The 23,204-nt window shown below is 42.4% G+C and overlaps 1 protein-coding gene across 4 annotated transcripts; it reads left to right on the plus strand.

Annotated features, from left to right (window-relative positions):
- The first annotated feature begins 6,252 nt into the window (after positions 1-6,252).
- ptbp1a (polypyrimidine tract binding protein 1a) lies at positions 6,253-20,090 on the plus strand. Of its 4 annotated transcripts, none has more exons than XM_079370410.1 (16): positions 6,253-6,365; positions 7,174-7,227; positions 7,481-7,511; positions 10,905-10,965; positions 11,131-11,303; positions 11,745-11,891; positions 12,072-12,242; positions 12,669-12,779; positions 12,917-13,097; positions 13,238-13,306; positions 13,464-13,621; positions 14,950-14,983; positions 16,028-16,120; positions 16,367-16,583; positions 16,889-16,966; positions 17,227-20,090. In XM_079370410.1, exons 1-16 carry the CDS (start codon positions 6,358-6,360, stop codon positions 17,357-17,359), a joined length of 1,719 nt encoding a protein of 572 aa, XP_079226536.1. In that variant the 5' UTR covers positions 6,253-6,357; the 3' UTR covers positions 17,360-20,090. The 4 variants fall into 4 exon arrangements, with proteins under 4 accessions (XP_079226536.1, XP_079226535.1, XP_079226534.1 ...); XM_079370409.1 differs by having other exon boundaries at positions 7,484-7,511; positions 13,229-13,306; XM_079370408.1 differs by having other exon boundaries at positions 6,255-6,365; positions 13,229-13,306.
- Positions 20,091-23,204: the final 3,114 nt, after the last annotated feature.

Below are 23,204 nucleotides of genomic sequence, written 5' to 3' on the forward strand. Positions count from 1 at the left end.
GTGGCTCCCCCTAGTGGTGAGAATCGAATTGCAAACTTGGTAAAACATCTTTTGAATATGTTCTTTAGGTTTTAGGTTCAAATTTTAACAAAAAGCATTTGTTATTATAAATGTTCAGGAATTACCAACTTGGAAACATGCTGATTGATTCGTATACATATAACAATGTAAACAAGTTGGCTGAATAAAAACTACTTTAAAAACTCCTGTGAGAAGATGTTCCTGAGTGTACAGAGATCCAGCATTGAGAAATTGAAAAAAAAAAAAGGAAACTGTACCCCAACCCTATGCATAGAGAAAAATGTGATGGATCAAAGTTGCAGATGCTTTGAGAGATTGGTCAGTGAAAGTAAAAGTAAGATACTTTGGTAAGACACTTCAAGGTTTATATGAAGAAGGAAAACTAGGGTACAATACAATAGTTCCACCTCAAATATGTTGTGTTCCCTCATGAGCAGTAGTGAGAACCTGCCAGTGTTGTTTGTTTTAAGTTATACAATAAACAGAACAGCAAAAAAATTATGAGGCTAGAATTTTGGTTTAATGGACCACTTTTAATACATTATATACTGTATGATCGCTTCAGGAGTGAAATGTGACTGTAAGAACATGAATTAGTGAACAACTTCACAAGTAGCTAAAGGAATCTTGAGCATAAATTTGACTTCCCTTTGGGGGGGGCTCTAAATTGCAATACCCCAAACATACCACTAGAGGGCACATATTCACTGTATTGGAAGTTAACGCTGTTTGAATGTAGACCAACGTGTTGAATTGTGTAAAGTAAAGTGAGGGGATGGGAGTAAATAAAGAGACAAAGATGGAGGGGCATTTATCTCCTAGAGTACCTTCCATAAAACGGTTCATTGGGCAACTTCTTGGGAGAAAAAAAGATCACTTAAAAAAACAAAAAGATGTTTTTTCCCACTTTGATGGAGTTCCGAGAGCAATCCTGATCATGAATACATTTTAAACTGTAGTTTGATTACATAATACCCCACTTGTTTTTATAAACTTACCCTGAATATTACACTTACATTTCTTCATCTTCAAGCGCTATACAAGCTCAAGTCCATTTACCATGTGTCAGAGGGTGTTCAGGTGAAGCAGGAGACGCAAACTAAGGCCGTGTGCTTCTTGCAAATGTGCTTTTCACATTTGTAGCAGACGTTGGAAGTTATTTTTCTGTCCTGGCAAAAATTGCACTGCTTTCATTTTTTTTCGCAGGGCTCGACCGGGGCTAGCTCGTCTAGCACGTCCGGCGGTTGCTGCGCAGCTTCCACCATGGCAGCAGAGACTGGAGCGTGGGGAAGACGGCGTCTTCTGGCGATCTGAGGGGCCACAAGGGATTTCCCCAGCTCCTCGAGGAAACCCCTCCACTGGTGAGGTTTATCTTGACCTGAAGCATCCACTGCAGTCCACAGCACAAACGCGTTGAATGCAGAGACATCAATGATGTTATGAAATATCACCGTGGGCCAGTAAGCGGTCTTCATGCGGCAGCTGTATGTACCTACAAACTGCAACAAAAGGACAGAAAAAAAGAATAAATTCTTATACATTCCTCATCAAACAGAAATGAGGAAGAAGATAGGCACACACACGCTCAAATGAGGACTATCTTCTTCATTCCATTCTTTATAGAAATGCAATAAATGTGATATATCCCAGATGAGCACATCAATTCAGCATGAGAATTTATTGACATTATTTGAATTATTGATGCGTAATGCGACATACCTTACAGAGGCGGTCTACAGCCCCCTTACAGCTGTTGAAGTCTGTGACGATCACTGGCGTTCTCCCTGCTTTGACTTCTGGGGCCCGGTGTTTGGAGCTGAGCAGGAGTGCATGTTTCCCCCGCCTCGGGATGCATGACACGAGTGTGTGTGTGTTTTGGTGAAGGCGAAGACTGAGGAGAAGACTGCACGCTGCAGTACCTCGAGCAGGCGTGGGGGAAGCCCCGTGTCGTTTTTGTGGATGGTCCCAACCAGACCAATTTCCCTCTTCTGCAGCAGCTCCTCGGACAAGGCAAGTGACGTGAAAAATTCATCACAGGTGACAGTGTGGCCCCGGAGCCCTTCCAGCATATCTAGAGCCACCTGCTTCCCTTGGCCAACCTTAGAAGCATTCTCTTTGCCCGTGCACACCTGCATCCTCCAGGCGTAAGATGTTTCAACATCACAGGTGACCCAGATTGTGATGCCATACCTGGCACTTTTTTTTGTGGCACGTATTGGCCAAACTTGCAGTCGCCTTTAAATGCCACAAATAGCTCATCGACACAAACGTCCCGGCCCGGGTTGAAAAGCATGGGGAGGCGAGTGGTCCACTTTTCCCATAACGCCCGGACAGCAGCCAACTTGTCCAGGCTTCTCTCCGTTGACCTCGTCAGCTTGTCATCAAATGTGATGGTGGACCCGATAAGCTTAAATTTTTTTAATTGACAACGTGGCCCGGAAGATTGCCCGTCCGGTTTGGTCATACCACAAGCTGCTCAGGCTTTCCTTGTGGGAGCGGTACACACCGCAGAGGATGAGCAAGCCGATGAATGCTTGGAGGTCCGTGACATCAATGTCCCTCCAGTCTTTCCTGGATCGTCTCCCCTGCAGGTTTGTCATTGTGAGGATGAGCTTCATGATATCATCTGTCAGAAACAAGTCAAAGGCGGACTGGATGGTGCTGATTTGAGAAAGGGCGTAATTAGTCGGCCCTGGGGTCAAACAAGTGGGCCCAGGTTTGTACTGGAACGTCTCTGAATTGTTGGGGGACCAGCAAATCCCACTCTTGGACCCCCATCCCGCTGTGTCGTCTGTCTCCTCTGTCTCTCCATCACTCTCAGAGGAGTCCTCCTCAGATTCTTCCTCCGTCATTTCATTCATTTCTTCTTCCTGCTCCTTCTCCTCATCTTCATTGTTCATCTTTCCAGGAATGCAATGGGTAGCCATCCAAGCTGCAGCTACTTAAAACTGCAGATGTTGCTGCTGCAGCACCTGTGTATACAAAGAAATAGGCTGTGTCTAAAAACACATACTGCATTGAACCTGACCGTTTGTATAACGTCCCTGCCTGTGAGCATCACAGACGACTAAAATAAGGGACCAATATTTGACATGCACAACAACATGCAACGTTCATTACTATTACAATATTACAACTACGTCGTTGATTCAATTTTATGTGGTAACCTTTCAAATTAAATTATTAAATTAAAAAACCTTTTAAAATGGAACTTTTATTTTAAGTCTCTAGTTGGGTGCTCTGAATTGCTGCAATGCATTGTGGGTGGGGCAGTTGAGTATTACCAGTATGCTTCAATCAAGGCGGTTATTTCTCGCATACAGAAAGTTGCAAACTATGATGTCGGCTCATATTAAACACTCAGGTCACATTGGGTACCAAAGTATTCATTTTTAGACGCAGCCATTGTCGTAAAAACAAAAGCAGAGTTTGTTTTGTTGTCCACCTGCAGCTGGGGAGGATGTGTGTGTGGGGGGGGGAGATAAGTACACATGTACAATATAATGTACTTCTCATAAATATCAGTCCTGAGATCTAAATTTTAAAATTCATCATTATCAAAAAAACTAAAAACTCAGCCTTCCAAATTGTGTTCAGGCCTTCAAAATAAGGCCTCAAGGGTTTCTGGGTAATGCATTCATCAGATGGAGGTGAAACATACACACATACTTGCCAGGGCTGCCTGTAAATAACCTCAACAACTCTCGCCAGCCCACTATGAATGTGGCTTATCTAATTGGGAGATACATGTTCTGTGTTGGGAGAATATAATAGAAGGGGCATCAGTGTTCCACATCGCAGGACACAGAATATGTTGTGTGCTGTTTTTAGGTCACACCCGTGACAATGCTTTTCCACATTCCCACAGACACACACACACACACACACACACACACACACGGAGGCACAGAAGGAAAGCCTTTCTTCATGGATTCTACCAGTGAACTCTAGATTCATTGGAAACAACACAGAGGACGATGTTTTCATGTCAACAAAAATAAAGTAATCCTCAGCCCTGCGAAACGCACAGCTAAATCGAATTGTTGCTATGGCAACAGCTAACAGTAATTACCTTCAGTCATAAGTTTCTAAAGTTTAAGCTTTATTTAGCACAGTATGAAACCAAAAATATACATGGTTATGAAACATTAAAATGTACTTTCCCCATAAATATAGTTTCATTCACTTTTTTTCTTCATAGGAAACATAGACACAATCGTTTCTGATGCTCTTTAACCCTAATCTGCAGCGTGCTCACTACCAATACCACAAGCTGCTAATTCAGAGAACTGCAGGAGTTTCACCCCCCCCCCCCCCCCCCCCATCACCTTCTTCTTCATTGAATCAATTAGAAAAGTCAGAGAAGCTTTGTGGGGTGGGGTAGTGAAAGTGCAGCTGAAGAAAGACTTGCAACGCTTGACACATTCTCTAAGCTCCACAGACTTCACTCACTGATTATTTAGTTAACAATACCTATCCCACAGGTGAAAACATGGTGAGGATACCAGCTCATTCCCTTTAAAAACACATGTTCAACTGTTAATGAATAATTTAAGGTGGTTTGGGTGAACACACATCCCTGCTTGGTAACTTTAATATGTAATGATTAACTGAGCTAAAATGAACTTTCAACAGTTTATGTAAAGCTGGATGTAAAGATGTTGCCTTGCTTATCAACCGTATTTGTTGCTACAAACATGACAATAAAGTTTTCTGCAGGATCTGTTTTCCTGATTTAATCAACTGTGCTGACAGTGTCTCAGTATCAGGATTAAAAGCATCTTGATTGTGTTGTTGCAGCACACCAAAAGCTAACTGGAACAAAAATAAAAATTAACCTAATATTACTTTAAATACAATTTTTATTCATGCCTTTTTAGATGTTATTGATCACTGCATATTCAAACGTGTGGCCTTCTTCCATGAAAATATCATAAAATAACACAACAAAACTACAACTGATAAACAATGACTTACAAGGGAGAAAAATTGAAATCAAAATGTTTACTGTTAACATGTTTGTAATGGTGGGACAGAATATACTTATAAAAGACTGTTTACAGGAAAGACATGAATGACATATTTCTAAGTGTTAATAAAATAAAGAAACCTTTTTAAGGAGTTTAGTATTCATAACTGTATACTTGCAATCGTAACATCAAAGGAGTTTATGAAAATATGCTGGAGGGGGCCCCGTCGGAGGATGAGAACTATATGGGGGTCCTTGGCTTGACTCCAACATTAGGCTACACGGGAGGCAAACTTTAGAGCCAACATACTCCATGATGCCCCTTCATACTCCATATGTATGTATATATATATATATATATATATATATATATATATATATATATATATATATATATATATATATATATACACAAATGTGTTAGTTCTCGCTTGTCTATAAAGCTTAAAATCAGTCACTAAACACAGTGAATATAAGTCACTGTGGCCATGTTTCTGTCTGAGTAGGGGACTTTTTTCAATTTCTGATTTAAGTCTCCTAGATTTAGATCCAGCATGAGACTTCTGTGTACAGTAAAGGAGCTCAGCATCATTTCATACAATGGCCAGCAAAAGAATTTACATGACATGGTATTAACTGGATACAAGAATTTATCTATAGGTGTAGAGGTGCAAAGAAGTGGGTATACTCCAGCAGATGATAAACAGCCAGGAGAGAGAGAGAGAGAGAGAGAGAGAGAGAGAGAGAGAGAGAGAGAGAGAGAGAGAGAGAGAGATACATACTTTATTCATCCCGAGGGAAATTCAAGTCTCTGGAGGTGGTCAAAGGCATTACATTTTTTGGGCACATCCAAAAAGTGGATAGTGGAAATTCTATTTTACATGTTTATGTTTTTAGAAGGAATCTCGCGGACTCCTCTTTCAGTGTCTCGCGACCCCCACTTCAGGAACCACAGCATTAGGCTACCTACAGCCACTTTCTACCTGTTGTTCCTCCCTAAATTTTACAGCATGTTTGTTGAATACGATACATCACTTTTTCTATGGTTTCTAAGAGCCCACCTGGTATTGACTTAGTCCCCTCTGTGGTTAAAACGTTTCATCACATTTGGGGGGGGTGGGGGGGACAGTATTTACCATTTAATACGATGCACTGGAAATTTGCCGCGGCCTTCTTAGTTCACAAAATGATAGCCGTCTTGTCCAATCACGACTCGAGTTTAAGCTTGTCCCCGCCTCTTTTTTGGCTCTTGAAAGTCCCTGGACTAATCAGCGCTCGCCTCCGTGTGTTCAGCCATTTTGTAAGAAAAAATCAAGCAAGTCTGCCGCCCTACCTTCGTTTCAGACCTGCAGTTTTTTTCTTGTGCAATGGACGGGTAAGTGTGAAAAAGAAACACTCTTTAAGACTTAATTTAACGAGAAAAAGACTCACAGCAACGGGTAGTCCTATCTTAACACGTCGGTAGACTTTTTGTTGTTGAGGCCTTGTGATTTTATTAGCGGTTTGGCGTTTGAACGGGAAAGTTTAGAAACATTTGTTTTTTCATCAAAACATGCAACAGTTAGGAGGTAAGCTAACTAGCAGCGGCTAGTCTGCTAGCGAACATTTTTTTGCGAACCGTTTGAACGGACATTTTTTAATCATCATTTTACAACAACCGAACTAACGTTAGACATATTGTAACTTAATGTTTTCACATATTCGACCACTTTCTTGTTTTTCTTTGTAAAATGGTACCGATACTTGTTCTCTTGCTAACGTAGACACTAGTTAAGTGTTGCTAACTGTACCTTGGTAACTTGGTTTTCACGGGAGCTCGAGCGCTGGCTAAAGCAACGTGTCTCATTTCCGCATTCACTCGTCGGCAGCGGATTTGCACAGGGCCATGTTGAAGATGTCTGGCCTGAACATTTCATGTTGATTGAATTAAGAGACGTCTTCGTCCCGGGTTATCTATACAGGGTAGGACACACAATAGTGTTTAGTTTCGTTCGTAGATCGTATTTCGCGAGTGGACTTTTCTGTTTTGATCATCCGACTTTGATGGTTTTCTGCGACTTCCGATGGAGCTTTAACGTTGCCTCGAAATAATTTTGCGATACTTTTTAGTGAATTTGCTATTCTACATTTTTATTTCGTCAGGTTTCCTACTAAAATATCTCTTTATTTTCAATCCTTTTCAGCCGCCTAGACGCTGAATTGTACCCTCTGGGATCCGGCTACGTCCCTGAAATTGAGTAAGTATTTTGTATTTTTATGCATGATTGACGTGAGATTGAGTTTTTTTTTAAATGTCATGGATATTTCTGATTTTTTAAAAGCATCTTATATAGTCTTCTCCCCAAATGAGGAAGCGAGTTAAATTTGCTTTGAGCTTTAACACGAGTCATTTTGTGAGGACTGTAAGCTTCCTGAATGCGCACAGTGCTTTACAGTATTGAAATGGATAAATTTTCTTTGGTATTAATGAACTTTTCCTTCTTTTCACAGCAGTGTCCATGACATATCAGTTGGCACAAAGGTAGGCAACACTTAAGTCTTCTTGAAGTTTGTTGTGACTTGTCAATGTTTCAGAGGTGATGCGAATGTTAACATTTCTAAGTTACTAAACATCGATGTCAAAATAGTTTTGAGAAGATTAACTTCAACTTGCAACAGAAAAAAAGTCAGATGCTTGAATATCCTAGCTTGTCAGATTGCTTCAGCTTCCTGTGTAATTACAGAACCGCTGCCAAACCATTTCTCACATGTAGAGTTAGAAGTTGCAGACTGTTTCTCCTTTAAAGAGTCACAATATACAATCAAATGGTCAGTTCATAGAAGTGGCACCCACTATTAAGACTGTCAAGAAGGAATATTTGTTATTTTAAGTGGCAATGGTTAGACCATCAAACAGAGGGTTTTATTATTTTTTTCCTGTCTTTTGTTGGTTTGTGAGACTGTTGGGAAAAGAAACTTCCTTCCTTATTTTGTGTGTGTTCTTTAATAGCCCGCTGGCTGTACTGGAATGTACAGCCTTGATCCTTTTTATGCAGACTTACTTCTATCACCAGACTACTTGTACCGGTCAAAAAAATTAGTACAATGTTAATCTTTATTGCATGAATGTGGTTTTACCATTTCTAGTAGTGGAGTAGTTGCTGTTAGCTTTTGTGAAAGGAATGCAAGTCCTATTCTGTGTGCACACTTGTTTAAAATGCTGCACATTTGTTTTTGGCAAAGTGCTGGTTGTTCACTCACGTACCCAATAAAAATGCCTCTTTAAGAAGTCATCCTTGGTTACAGGGCCTGGGGCAGCTATGTGTAGGTGGAGTAATTGAACTAAGGGCTGTAACCATCCTCCCGTAACTGTCCTCATCCATCCGACCAAAGTCCTTATTGCTGTTTAAACAAGCTCTCTCACACACGCCCATAACAGGGACACACCCCACCACCCCCTCCATTAAAATCAACAAGGACTGTGTTTTCAACAGTTTGGTTTATTGGGTGTTGATCGGTTCACAAGATGAAACTCCTGCAGGCATCTTTTTTCTTTTAAACTTGTTTTGTGATTTTAATGTGCTGCAATAATAATGATGCTGAGTTGTGGAGAGCTGCTTTGCTGGAATCTGTAATTATTCCGTCTGGGCAGAGCGTCTGGCATTCCGCGGTCACATTCCAATCTTCCCCCCTCCATCCCCCCCAGAGAGGCACAGCTCCCTGCCCCCCTACACTGGCAGATCACAGTGAGAAAAAGAGCATGTCTCTACCTGTACTCTTTTCCTTTGTGCTTTCCCATCGTCATTACCACCCAACAATCCCTGCAACAGAGTCAACAACACATGTGTAAATGTTCACAAATAACAACTTTTTTAACATGTATTTTTATATGTATATGTATCCTTTCCCTTAATTTGATGCTTTGCAAATGATTCTAAAGCCCTTAAACGTTCGCTCATTGAGGCCATTGTGTGTGAGAGGAAGCTGCGACCCATTCTTAGTATGTCGGCCAACGTGTCATCGTATCCTGAAGGCTACTATTATACTGTTACGTCCTGTGCAAACAAAGGATGTGAGCGAGTCAATACACATTTAGTGGGTTTGTGATGGAAAAACAGGTTTTGCACTGTGTAGGAGTCAACTAACAAACCATTTATAAGCTGCTTTTCTTCCACTGGCTCTAAAATGTTTCCCTTTGTTTTTGCTCTACATTCCCTGCCATACTCCCAGAGCTATAGGAATATTCTTCAGTCAGTTTTTACACAGTCCTCTGTTCTGCATGTGAGTTGGTGTTCCCTGCTCTGCACTGTATACAGCCTTAGTTATGTGGTTATTATTAGAATGAGGAAGAAGGGAGTGGGAGGGAGAGAAGAGAGAAAGCAAGTCTTGCCGTAGAACAGTAACCATCAGTCCCCAGGAGGAAGTTTAGCGAAACCCTGGAAGCAGGCCTGATCTTTCTGCTCTTCCTGTTTTGAGTTGGTCTGCTGACTGATAATGTGACACAGCCCGCCCACGAGCATTGAGTCAGGCTGGAGCCACTTCCTTCATTTCTCATGGCTTGCATGTGGCCCCTGCACTTTTATCAAGGAAACATGTGGACCCTTATGTTTTCCTTCCGCTATCCACAGAGTCACTCTCCTTACTGTTAATATTAATGCAAAAGCTTTCCTCTGCTCTGACACTAATGTGAACAAACAGCCCAATCCCATTTCCCCCCTCATAAACTCTCTTCTGCATACATACCTTTGGATGTTGTAGTCTATTTTAATCATTTTTCGTCATTTCTCCTGTCATGTCTGCACTCAGATTATAAATGGTATGCAACCCTGCTCCTCAATCCTTAATTAAAAAATGTAGGAGTGTGTGTTGTTACTTTAAGTTCCTGAATTGAGATAGCAGACCCTGTTTGTTTGGGCCTCAAGAGTGAGAGTGAGGCTGTCTAAGCTCCACCATCTGGAAGTCAAAGGGTAGTTTATACTACTGCTAACCGTGTGGTGGTCTCTGAGCCACTAACTCTGTACCTCCACTAAACATTTGCTGTCAGAATAATTAACCCAGCTTTTTATCAAAAGATTTTGCAGCCTGACTCGAAACAACCCCTGAATAGTGACCATCTTACAGATATAAAGGCCAAGTCTCGCAAGGTAGAGAAGAATGCTTACAAACCTGCATGACCGGTTGTTTTAAAAGTGCTCCAAGGCTCTTCAACTCCCAGAGAGTCCTTAGGGCTCCATATGTGTGTGCGCTGCCATATAACAATGCCGCTAGTCTCAGCCAGAACAGGACCTCCATTGTAGAGTGTTGTAGAGCTTAGACTGCTGAGCCACTTCTTGTGACTGCTATACTTCATTTCCCACATCCACAAACACACACAGCCTTGGAAAAGCATTTTAAATCTACCAGTCATAGAGAGCGAGATAGACGGCAGACAGTGAACTAGTGTGGGCTGGATGTATCCCAATCTTGTCTCCCTCCCTATGCAGAGGGCTTCAGACTGTTATCCAGCCTCCTAATACAGAATTATGAGAAGATGGGTTGTACTGACTGACAGCTGCTGGTGAGATAAGCTTATACTGCTGTCTTCTGAGCTTAAATCTGAACAGTCGCTGTTCATGAAGTGTGAAGAATGATAACTTAGCACATGGGCTCAAGTCAGAAATAATGGCCCATCTGTGGCTTTAAGGCTTTAAACTGGACATTGCTGTTGGGGAACAGTAAAAAATGGGTTCTTAAAAGTGTGTTCACTTTATTCCTGCTGGTGGGGAAGGTGGAGTTCTCCTCAAGCGTGTTTGCACAATCCTCTTTTGGTTATCAGATTACTTCCTGCTTATCACACAATGGTTCTGTAATATGAGAGCCAAGCTCTCCACCTGCCATGCTGTGCCCTCGTTGGTGAAAGCACTAAAGTGAACCATTGTTTTCTCTCTTTCTACAGAGGGGATCCGACGAACTCTTTTCTTCCTGCATATCCAACGGGCCCTATATCATGAGCTCAGGTAGGGCTGTTGCCATGGAGGGGAGGGGGGGTAGCATCCTCTTTTATTGAAGTGCTTGTCGTGTCTGTGTTGTTTGTGTTGCCACGGTGATCAATCCATTATTCAAGACGAACCAGAGCCTTCTGTTCCCTCCCTGATTGTATCTGCTTCTGTTTTCCTCTGCAGCCAATGGCAACGACAGCAAAAAATTCAAAGGTGACGTCCGCAGTCCCGGTGTTCCATCACGCGTGGTCCACGTCCGCAAGCTGCCCAACGACATAAACGAGGCGGAGGTTATTGGACTGGGACTGCCCTTTGGGAAGGTCACTAATCTGCTGATGCTGAAAGGAAAGAACCAGGTAAGGATAACATGCACACAGGTCACCTCACCAAACCTGTGTGACTGCCTCTGCTGGGAGAAGACGTGGGAAAGAGGATCAGCTTCCAGCCCTCAGTCCTGACCCGATAACAACAATGACTCTATTGTTACATCCTTGTAGTATAGAAGGTGGACTTAATGAAATGTCCGAGAGACGTATGCAGTGTAATTTCTTTGAATGTCTTCATTATCTCCTTGGTTTTTTATTACCACAAGCACCGTGTAAAAATCTATGAATATGTTAAATTAAACTGTGATGGGCAGTGAATACTAACTGGCACTGAAATAGGCCGTGATTTAAAGGGCCGACTACAGGTCTGATAAGTTAATGGGACAGCTTATTAAATATTGCCTGTGTTTGGCATCTAAGCATACGTGATTTGAGAAATAAATGTGACAATTTGCTAATCCCCTCCTGCAGGCGTTCTTGGAACTGAACAGCGAGGAGTGTGCACAGACGATGGTGAGCTACTACTCCTCTGTCACTCCTGTCATCAGAAACCACCCCATTTATATGCAGTACTCGACCCATAAGGAGCTCAAGACGGACAACTCCCCCAACCAAGTGGTAAGAGTGTGTGTTCATGCATACACCCAAGCTATAATTCTTCTTGACCTACATTTAATTTGACACCTCAACGGAGCAATGTAACGTTTGTGTTCAAAAATTTGGTTGCAAATACTAAAAAAAAAAACCAGAGAAACCTTTAACAAGGAAGTGAAATACACTGTCATCCTTTCTGTGTAGCGTGCCCAGGCAGCTCTGCAGGCGGTCAATGCACTTCACGGAGGAGGGATGGGAAGCATGGCCATTCCTGCAGACGTCAGTAGCCTCAGTGGTGCTATCAGCCAAAGTCCTGTCCTCAGAGTGATCGTGGAAAACCTCTTCTACCCTGTCACCTTGGACGTACTACACCAGGTACAGACAGTTTGTAATGTGTCTGAGTGACTTCACCAGTTCATTTGTTTTGATAAACTATGACGTTCTGCTTCTCTATTATTCAAATGAGTGGACTGTGGAGCTGGGCTGTATCATGTGAACTGCCATACAGACTGTTTAAAACTGATGCACAGTACAGTCTGCTCCAGGCTCCATTTTCTTTTTCTTTATTTTTATACAAATTATTATTTGGATGTTGTTGCATTAATGTCTTTTTCCTCCTTTCACTTATTTTATCAATAAATTTGTCTGCTTGTATTTATTAGATTTTTTTTTTTTTGCGTGATGATTCTGGTAATGCTACAAAAACATGTAATTGAATCTTGTTTTAAGAGGATATCAATTAGTGTTATTTTTTTCTACAAGGGTCTTGTGGTATCTCTGATCATGCCTTCTTCCCTCCAGATATTCTCGAAGTTCGGCACTGTGCTGAAGATCATCACATTCACTAAGAACAACCAGTTCCAGGCTTTGATCCAGTATGCCGACGGCATGACTGCTCAGCATGCCAAACTGGTAAGACGTGTAAAACAAATTATTGGTGCCAAGCTCTCAGTCAAATGTTGTTTCCTTTTTACTAAAACATATTGTTGTGCGCATCATGACATTTCCAGTTCAATTACCCCTGTAAAACAATGGCTTCTTCTTATTAGTCTCTGGATGGGCAGAACATTTACAATGCCTGCTGTACGCTGAGAATCAGCTTCTCCAAGCTCACCAGCCTCAATGTCAAGTACAACAATGATAAGAGCAGGGATTACACCCGACCAGACCTCCCAACTGCAGATTCACAGCCTTCCATTGACCACCAGAGCATGGCAGCTGCTGCATTTGGTGAGAATGAGACATCATTTAAGTCAAGCTTTTTTCATCACATGGTAAACATGTCGATTTACTCATAGTGGAGTTTTTCTTTAAGCACCGCTTACACATGTTTTTAATTTGTTTGTTTGCTCCTGTCCCAGCTGCTCCAGGCCTAATCTCAGCTTCTCCGTATGGTGGAGCTCATACCTTTCCACCAACCTTTGCTATCCAGCAGACAGGTTAGTACAACTCTCTCTCGCCATTAAAATGATCCCTGTTTCCTGTCTTCAGACGTCTGCATGTATGGAAACTAATGAGCCTTTGCGCTGACTCGTGTATTTCCCCGTCATCTTGTCCTGAAAATGTGAAACACGATGATTATTTTGTTCCTCTTAGGTCTGTCCATGCCTGGTATGCCCAGTGCCCTGGCTTCCCTTGGTATGAGCCACGGAAGCATGGCGGCCGCAGCAGCAGCAGCTAGCCGGCTCGGCCTGTCTGGACTCGCTCCCTCTGCGGGAAACAATGTCTTACTGGTCAGCAATCTGAACCCTGAGGTCAGTAAGCATGCTCGGTTCACAGAAATCTGTACTGTGCTGATAAAACATAAAATGTTACACTGTGGTTCATGAATCCCTTTGTTCACGGGTTCCTGTGTTTTTGCCCCAAAATATCCAATCAGGTCTAGATCAGACAACTAAGAGTCCTCTTAGCAAAGTTTAGAATCTAAAAGGGGGGGGTCATCAAGTCCAAACCTTTCTCTTCCAGGCCCTCTCTGTGTTTGACCAAACCTGCTGCATTTCTGACCTGCCACTTTGCTCACTGTGAATTTTAAGTTTATTCAAAACACTAACTTCTTTTTTTAAAACTTACCATTTCATATCTTCATTTTTGTCCATTAGTTGAAATCATTCTTGAGTTGTTGGAGAGACAATATTACTTTTTATTAGATACTTTGAAAGAAAAACACCATGTCTGTAATCAGGGTCTTCAGGAGGTTTAAGTAGTCTGTCACACTCTGTGTAGCTGTGTAGTTGTAACGTTCAGCATGTTAACTTTTTAGCGTAGCTTTTAGGGTTATTGTAACTGATATTCAGATTGTTTTATCATGATCAAGTAATTCAGAACAACGTAGCGTGTAATTTAAAAGTACATATTGTCTCTGCCTTTTTCTGTATTTTCATTGTTAATCTTTTGTTTCTCTTCTTTTTCTCCTAGTGTTCCCATAGTGACAGTGCATTTTAATTTAGCCAGTTCTACTGTCTGAAGCACTACATTTCTTTGTGTATACTGACCTTGTTTTTTTACCTCCTTTTCTCTCTCTCCTTTCTCTGTCCCCCTCTCCCTCTTTTTGTGTTTTAAAAACAACCCCTCATCCCAACTCTTGCCAACTGACTGCACGCCCCACCACCAATTGTTCCTTCTCTCCTCCTCTCCCCCCCTCCCTCCCCCGCCATTCCTCTGTAACCACAACTACAACCCCTCCATACACCCACCCTTTTTCTCCATCATTCATTTTCCCCCAATTTGGATTCCACCCACAAATTCAAATATGCAACATACGCAACCTTTTTATTTTTTTTATTTATTTTTTTGCCATCATATGATCTTCCACTCTCTTCTTTCTTTCCTCCTCTTCTACCTTTCTCATGCTGTTTGACTCTTCTCCTCCTCTTCTTGTCCTCTCTTCATTCTCTCTGTCCCTCATGCCTCTCCTTCCTCCATGGTACTGTGGCCTTCCTGTGGACCTCGCTGCCTGTGGCCTGCGGACATGTCCCGACTCCACTCCACTGTCCTCCACTCCGCTCCGTCTCTTTTCCCCTGTCCCCTGTACCCTATCCCCCTTTGGCCCCCTGCCCCGCTGCTCCCCCTGCTGTCTCTAAAGAGCGTTACGCCACACTGCCTCTTTATTCTTTTCGGTACGTTATCATCCTTTCATCTCTTTTTTTATTTATTACTACTGTTACCTCGCAAGGTGGGCATGTCTTGTCTCATGTTGTTGGCTTTGTTTTTTTTTTTAACCACTGATGTCTCGTCATCAGCCTACAGGGCAATGAGGGGTGGGGGTGTCTTTGTTTGGGGGTTTGTATGAGCTTTTTTGGTTGTTGTGGGTTTGTGTGAGGAAAGTAAGGTGAGAATGCCTCACGAAGCCGCAGCATTTCATTAACATTTAAACATCCATAGGCGGAAAAAAAAACATTTGCAGTTTTTCATCTTCAAAGAGCGCCCAACGGAAATAGTGCCTCACTAAATGGAAATATGGGGATCATTTTGTTCAGGGATGAGGCGAGAAGCCAACCTAAATACTAAAGCTTCACCCCCGAGGAGCAGGATAAAAGTCAACACTTGATTTGGTTTTGCATGGTCCAATTTTAAACCATAAAAATTCATCATTTCCTTTTTTTATTTTTTTATGAGCGGGTGCCCCAAGTCACTTAACAGTACATAAATGAAATGCTGCTGCTTTGTTAGTGTGGATGAGTTGACATATCCTTGGATTATGTCACCATATCATTATGTTTCGACAGTTTGTCTCAGTTACTCTAATGTAGGTATGTGCATGTTCAGTTTATCCCTGCATGTCTCTCTCTCTGTCTCAGGCCCTCAACTTAGTTAAATAATCAACTTTAATCAATACTACAGTTTGATTTATGCCTTTAGATCACCCCTCCCCACACCACCACCCCACCAAGCATACCCATTGTAGCAATCATCTCCTATGTAATTGTTTTGTAGAAAGGCTCCTGTAGAATTGATTTTAAGCGAGTCCACTGAACATTAAATAAATAGACGAGCCTGACAATGACTTAATTATCTGACAGTATTCATTTAGCGTCTGTATCTGTGTCCTAGATTTGATAAGTGAAACTGTTTTCGTTGCTGTGATTGGTTGTGTAGCTCCTGTTAAGGTCGAGGTCTTCCATGCTGCGCTCTTATTGTGACACCCTCCTCTTCCTCTTCAGGTGTGTATGGCGACGTGATGAGAGTGAAGATCCTGTTCAATAAAAAGGAGAATGCCCTGATCCAGATGTCTGACAGCACTCAGGCACAGCTAGGTAGCTACACGCCGGCTCTACAAAGCATCGTTGGCTCTTCTAATAGCCAATAAGAAGCCAAGCCTTGATCTACCATGTTCCTTTATCCTCTTCACATTATTCCTTTATTCTGTTCACATTATTTTACCTCACTGTGTACCTAGGTTTCAAATCTTGTTCTTGTGCCTCAACTGAGCAGAAGCAAACCGTATCATTGGTGAGTCTAGTTTGGAAGACAGATGTTGACCTGTCCTGGTTTTCTCTCAGCTATGAGCCACCTGAGCGGCCAGCGTCTTCACGGCAGAGACATGCGCGTGACGTTTTCCAAACACACCACCGTGCAGCTGCCCAGAGAAGGCCACGAGGACCAGGGCCTCACCAAGGATTACAGCAACTCCCCGCTGCATCGCTTCAAGAAGCCCGGCTCCAAAAACTACTCCAACATCTTCCCACCCTCTGCAACACTCCACCTCTCCAACATACCGTGAGTGCTGCCTCAAGACGCTCATTTTCATTCCCTGGCAGCGTTTGCACTCTTAAACTTTTTTTTTTTTTTTTTGCTTTGTAGTCCTGAGTCATTTTTTTTTATGAAGTGCCTGGGATTACGTAGCTGTAGCAGTATTCTCTAAATAATGCAACTCTAAAGGTGCATGTCAAAGGGTTTTACATTTAATGATGTCCTCCGTGTGTTGTTTCTCCATACCAGACTCAGATCTGCTGTTAAGTACAGGCTTTGTAAACCCTCAGAAGTGCTTCTTATTGACTCTCGGTTTTCCTCTCTGCTTTCAGGCCTTCTGTGGTGGAGGATGACCTCAGGAGACTTTTTGCCAGCTCAGGAGCAACAGTCAAAGCCTTCAAATTCTTTCAGTAAGTGTCGTTCCAGTTGTGCTCAGTTTTTTTTTTTAAATATCCTTTTTGGTTTGATAAATTCGTCTTTCTTCAGAAGAAATGACAGCCTCCCTCTTTGACTTTTCCTTCCCATTAAGTGCTTTTCAATACTAAAAGCCGTCTGAATGTTCTTCACTTTACTCCTCAAGTACATTGTGACAAATTTGTATGCCACCCTCTCATACCTAGGTGGCGTTTTGACTTTTTGAAAACACAAAATGTTTCTTTTAACTGAACAGAAAGGACCGCAAGATGGCCCTGATCCAGATGGGCTCAGTGGAGGAGGCGATTGAGTCCCTCATCGAGTTCCACAACCACGACCTGGGAGAGAACCACCACCTTCGAGTGTCCTTCTCCAAGTCCACCATCTGAGTGCCTTCTCTTTCTCCCTCCAAGCCGGCTGCCACCTGAATGCTACTTTAGTCAAGTTTGCCTTCAGTGGAAACGGCCACCATCACATATTTATGGCTGTGGTTCTTTGTAGATGTTGCTCCCCTGAACTCGACTCTTACTTACATCCTACTTTTAAAGTGATAAGTATTAGCCGTTGGTGTAAAATAAATAGAGATATTTGATTTCTGGGTTTCAAATTGTTTATAAATCAAATTCAAGCTTCTGTCCCTCGTTATTAATAAGAGAGTAGTTTTTGTCTGGCCCTGCTAAATTGATGGTATTTTTCTTTCAGTCATCAGACTTTGCGTTGTTGCACCAACCTTAATATCAGACAGTTTCTGCAGAGCGTTGTCTTAACCTGGTGATTACATTGATCTGTTTGACTTTAAAGGTAGCACAAAAAGAGCCCTTACTCTACTCAGGAATCGGTTAGGGCAATCAAAGCAAGCGCGTTTCTCATCGGTTAGTAGTCTCTGTAGTTCTTTGTTAACCAGCCTAATTAAATCACAACCAGTATATGGTTTCAGGTGGGGTCTTAGGGAAGGGGCAGCATTCTGCAATGAACCTTGTTATCACTTCGGAGGGCGAGTACAGGCAGCCGATGAACAGTCACTTTAGACCAAATCGCTTCACAAGAAAAAAATGTAAGAAAAGACACCCTCCACCATGGATGTATGCTTCGATGGATGAATCACATCCATACCAGACACACTTCAGCATTCCTTGTACTATGATAGTTGTGGATATATCTGTGTGCCTGTTTTTCTTTCTTTCTTTTTTTTCAAATGCCACTCTGAACCTGTTTGGCCAGTTAGAAACGGTTTTACACAAAAATATTTTGTTTTGGCTCACAGCATTTTATTTCCTTAGTTTCCATTTTAGATTTGTTTTCTCTCTGGCAACACATGCGCCTTTTTGCTTTGGGGGATCCATACCACTATCTGAAGTTACTCAATAAGGACAGTTTTCTTTCAATGCCTTTATATACAGTCTTGTGCCTTACTCTGCCCCAACTGTGTGGCCTAGAGCATCGCTCTGGCTTAATTTGGACAGGACATGGCTCTTTAAATGCCCCCCCCCCCCAATATCTTTGGTATGTACCAGCATTGTAGGAACACAGGATGAGGGTCATCAATATTCAGTTTTCCCTTAAGATCACAAAATTGTATCATTAGCTTTGTATGCATATATTCCCTGTTTTATGTATGTAGAAACTATGAATGTAAGTCAGTTAGATGCCTTATATTTTTACTAGGTGGTGTAGCTCTGTTAGCTGTTTTGTGGCACGAGTTGAGCTGGATCCAGCCCTCCTGTCTTACAGTCCCCACTCACCTCCATTAAGTTCTCTCTCAGGAGGGATAATGGTGATGGGGGGGGCCTCATTTAACCATATTATGTTCATCTATATGTGGACACATATATTCATTTATCGTTTCTTTAAATGTTAGCATTTACATGTGTATCACTTCTACGCTTAACTGATGCCTGTATGTAGTGGCTGGGTTTGATTTTTATCACAGTGCCTTGACTCCTTACGTTTTTATAGTGCGAGGCTGAAACACTCTCTGGCCCCTGTCAGTGGACTTTGTTTACCTCTCATTCAGGTGCATCTGACCTGTCTGAAAAGATGCCTTTATTTCATTTTTATTCAGGTAACCCGACCTGTGAGAGGGCAGCTTGGAGGCATTTGTCAACACAAAGTACCAACAGCCTTTGACTTTGCCTAAAAAAAAAAACAACAACCCAGTTTTATGTTGTTTTTTTTTGCTTGAGATCAAGATGAGAGAAGCCCTCGCCCACTCCCAGTCTGCCTAGCTGTGCCACAGTCAGGTTCTTTAGTGCACTTTTCCTCAATGATAGGTCCAAGTTGGCACCATCACGCTGAAGTCTTAAACATCGTCACATTCCTGCGTGCCTCAAGCACCAGTTTCCACAACCTCGACCACTGTAGTTTTGGACCAGATGCAGACGAGCTCTGTCTCTATTTTTGTAAAAGATTGTTATGCATGGTGTAACGAAGCTTCATGTAGCTACAGACGGTTATTGCTGTTAAGGACCAAAGTATCTTCTACCCCCGCTGTTATGATGTGTTGTGATGTTTCTCCCCCTCCCCAACATTCCTGCTATTCCACAAACACGTTTTGTCTTTTTTTTTTTTTTTTTTTTTTTTCCCCAGTCAGATGACAAAAGTCACATGAATTTGAAATCTCTTGTAGTTTCAACCTTTACTGTAAACTGTTGCCCGTTTTGTTTGACTTTACAAAGAGCCTACTTTGGTAGCGATCGCCTTAGAAAGGACACTTATGGAACCACAGTCCTAGCTGTGATGTTGACTGTAGTTTATATGCCTTTCCATTTTTGTTAAAAGCTTTTATTTTCTCGCCTTTTTTATCGGGGGTGGGGTGGGGTTATTGTATGAAGTTGGGTTGATGGTTGTACATATTCATGTTTTTGTACCACAAATTCATTTGGATTATTTCCACTTTAAGTTCAAAACATGTATATTTTGATAAAACAATGCAGACCTATTAGGCTCGTGGGAGCTGTAAAAACAGAAACAATCCTTTTGTAACTCAAAGACATTAAACTATCTGAACACACAAAGTCTCTGTATGTGCCCCCCCACCCCCAACACCCCCTTTGCCATTCTGTTCTTGTCTCTTGCATCTTCTGCTGCCTTCAATAAATCTTTAGTTTGTTCCTTCTTTCATCTGGCCTCATTTGGTTTCTGTCTCTTCCTCTTTGCTGTGACACTACTGCTCTTTAACAGGTAACACTTTGTAACATTTTCCACTTTTCCCATCCTGTTTACTCCTGGTGGGTTTTTGTTTTTATTTCTTTCACTGTATTTCCCCCACTCTGCACTCATCCCATCTGAAACTTGACTGCTCATCTGAGCTCTGCTCCATCCCTCGATGAAACTGCTGCCATGTCGATGGCGGGGCGGATTGTTCATTTGATATGCAGCGCCGGATACTTGCCGTTCTCGATGATGCTGGAAAAACCCTCTGTGATCTTCTTTGACCTTTTTCGGTTTAGCAGGTCTGTCTTTAGAAGGAGAGCCAGGTTGCCGTGGAAACCAAGTACCTGTATGGCGTGTGACGAATAATGAAGATAAAACCCAAGCATGTTCATGGGGGAAACTGGCATTGCTTCCTGAGGTTGTGTGAAACAAACCTTCATGACAGACTAGCTGTACATCTACTGCACCACTAGGGGGAGGTCTTGCTCTCTGCTGGCAATCAAACGCTTGAGCAGAGGTGACTTTACCTGCCACTCACACAAAGTCAATAGTTAGTGGCTTAATCTCAAGTGCCTCCTTGGGCTTTCTGGCATTATACCCTTTTTTTTCCTTCTTTCTTCGACTTCCTTACAGAGCTGCAGAGGGGATTAACCTCAGATCTTCCCCGACTTTACAGGGAGGCACAAATGACAGAAAAGGAGAACGAGTCCACTGCTGTCTGTATTTGTGGCAGAGTCGTGCTGGATGTCTGTCACATAAACCCAGTGGCTTTCAAAGTGTGGTTTTTGAATGTGGTGTGCTCCAACTGAGCGTGAATACCAGAGTAAAGGCACTTGTTTGTTCTCCTGTTCCTTGGCATAAGCACGAGTGCTTGAAGGTCGTAGAAATGACAGATACCTGCATCCTACGTGCTGGATAACGGCACGCTGTTGGATTCTAAAAGCAGATACTTCATTTGAATGTTTCCCTTCAGGTTTCAGAACAGTCACCTTAGAAAGTTATCTTCAGGCATCCTCTTTAAACATCTTCAGTGTGTCTCTACAAGTCAGGGAAACTCAATGGCAGCAACTGGAGGCTTTGATGCTGCTTTGATTCCTCAGACTCTTGTTTACTTGCAGCTTCTTTAGTATCTTGCTCTGCACCAAGAGTAATTTAGAGCAGGGAGCAGTCTACACGGCGTCCTCTGTGGAATACACTGAAATGCAAAGAGATTGCATAATTGGGTGGAAGGATAACTCAAAGTAAAACGATCCAAACATAGATTTGTGATGTGTTTTGGGTTATATCACGTTTAAGAAGTCAACTGCACACAAATTATTAATCTGTTGAGACGTTTTAAAGGTAAAGAACTAGTTGGCACTAGCAGTCCATCAGGGACACACAAACATCCTCCTAAACTGCTCTAATCCAAAAGTTATTTGACACCAAAGAAAGATGCAATTCTGTACATGCTTCGCTCCGTTACGTCATCCAAAATGTCACTTCCAATTGTTTCTATAACCATTTCAATATGTCGTGCATGTCACCATACTCCACCTCCTTTTCTGGCATTTGTTTCCAGACCCTTGGGAAGAGCTTGGCGTCCTCCAGCGCTCTCTGCGCAAAAGGGGGACTAAATGAAACCATGTGAGGTTGCGATCCTTCCACATCTGGGAACATTTATTTCCATTAGCGCTGCGGCCTCTAATCAAGCAAAATGCCCCCAAAACGCACAAGGCCACACTCACAAATGGAAACCCCAGGGGTCAAATGGTGCAAGGGACGGTCTGGTGTATACTTTGTGTCATGTTTGATCCCAACATTAGCCTCAGAAAAATGTCTGTTCTGACAGATTTGCCTTTTTTTTTTTTTAGTCGGCAGATTGAAGACATTAATTATTTCGTATTATAAAATCTAGAGCTGTGAGATAATGTTTCTAGTTCATGTCTTTATGTGCAGAGTCAACGTGATGAATCAGAGACGAGACCAGCTTCAACACGCATGATGTTACACCCTTTAAATGAGGCTTTCCTCCATACTCTTACAGCCAAATTCGTTTTAGATTGAGGTTCACTTAAAAGGCCTTTTATAAATGAATACATCCAATCATGTGCAGTCTGCACAGTTCACACGAGATTTAGACTCCCTTTCTGAGTGACGCAGCAGAGATGAAGGCTGAAGCTGAAGAGAACGATGCGTCTATGGTCTACAGTGACTCTCCTTAAAAAAATGGGGGGGGGGGAGTCATCCGCAGACTATCCACCTGTTTACATATGCACGCCTCAGACAGATGTTGAATAATTCATCCACAGAGGCGGACAACATGCAGCTGTATTTGGGTTATGGGGGTGCATGAGTTCTCTCCCTGCCTGAATTCACGCAGCCCAAATTACAGGCATTACTTTGCAGGCAGAGCAGGGCAAAGCAAAAAAACTAGGACACTTTGCATAAAGGATCCAACCGAGAGGCACAATGAGAAGTGAAAGATGGCGCAGCAGTTTAAGATTATAACTGCAGTCTGTTTGGATCGTTACAAGTCGAATTGATTTTTAAAAACTGCCATGTGTTGTGTGTTTGTACACTGCAGAAAGTCCTCCGATCTCTATGGATTGTTTTGCTTGCTCACACTTTTAATTGCCTTTTAAAGAATGCAAACGAGGTTGTTGCAAATAATTTCCTTAAATCAATTCCCATGGTGTTGAGATCCTCATTATAGGAGAGGTTATTGACACATGGGATGATCCATGGAGCACTTTGTCCTCCGTCGGTGCTGAGCCCAAATACCACACATGTCAAGATGGATATGCGTTTGTGCAAAACAGTCTGCTGACACTCTTAGCACAAAGTCAGCAAGGGTGGCATCGCTCTGTCAGACAGAGCTATCCAGAGGGTTCATGGCTCACAGGTTTTAGACTCTGTGCTGCCTACGCGTGCCCTTTGGGCCTAATGGACACTGATGGAAAATGACTCCACTGTTCCAGCGATCCATCAGACGGCCCCTCCTCGCGCTCCCCTCTCTCGGAGGCCATCCATCAGGCCGTGGCTTTCAAACAAGCTCGTGAACTTTATGGGTGCTTTACATGTTCAGATGCGATGCTTCTA

Source organism: Symphodus melops (assembly GCF_947650265.1).
Source record: "Symphodus melops genome assembly, chromosome: 19".
Taxonomy (NCBI): domain Eukaryota; kingdom Metazoa; phylum Chordata; class Actinopteri; order Labriformes; family Labridae; genus Symphodus; species Symphodus melops.

Bases quoted from the DNA above. Each gene is read 5' to 3' on its own strand.
- ptbp1a (XM_079370408.1), top strand. The intron at 10,966-11,130 runs GTAGGGCTGTTG...TTTCCTCTGCAG, and splicing joins GCCCTATATCATGAGCTCAG to CCAATGGCAACGACAGCAAA. The intron at 11,892-12,071 runs GTAAGAGTGTGT...CTTTCTGTGTAG, and splicing joins ACAACTCCCCCAACCAAGTG to CGTGCCCAGGCAGCTCTGCA.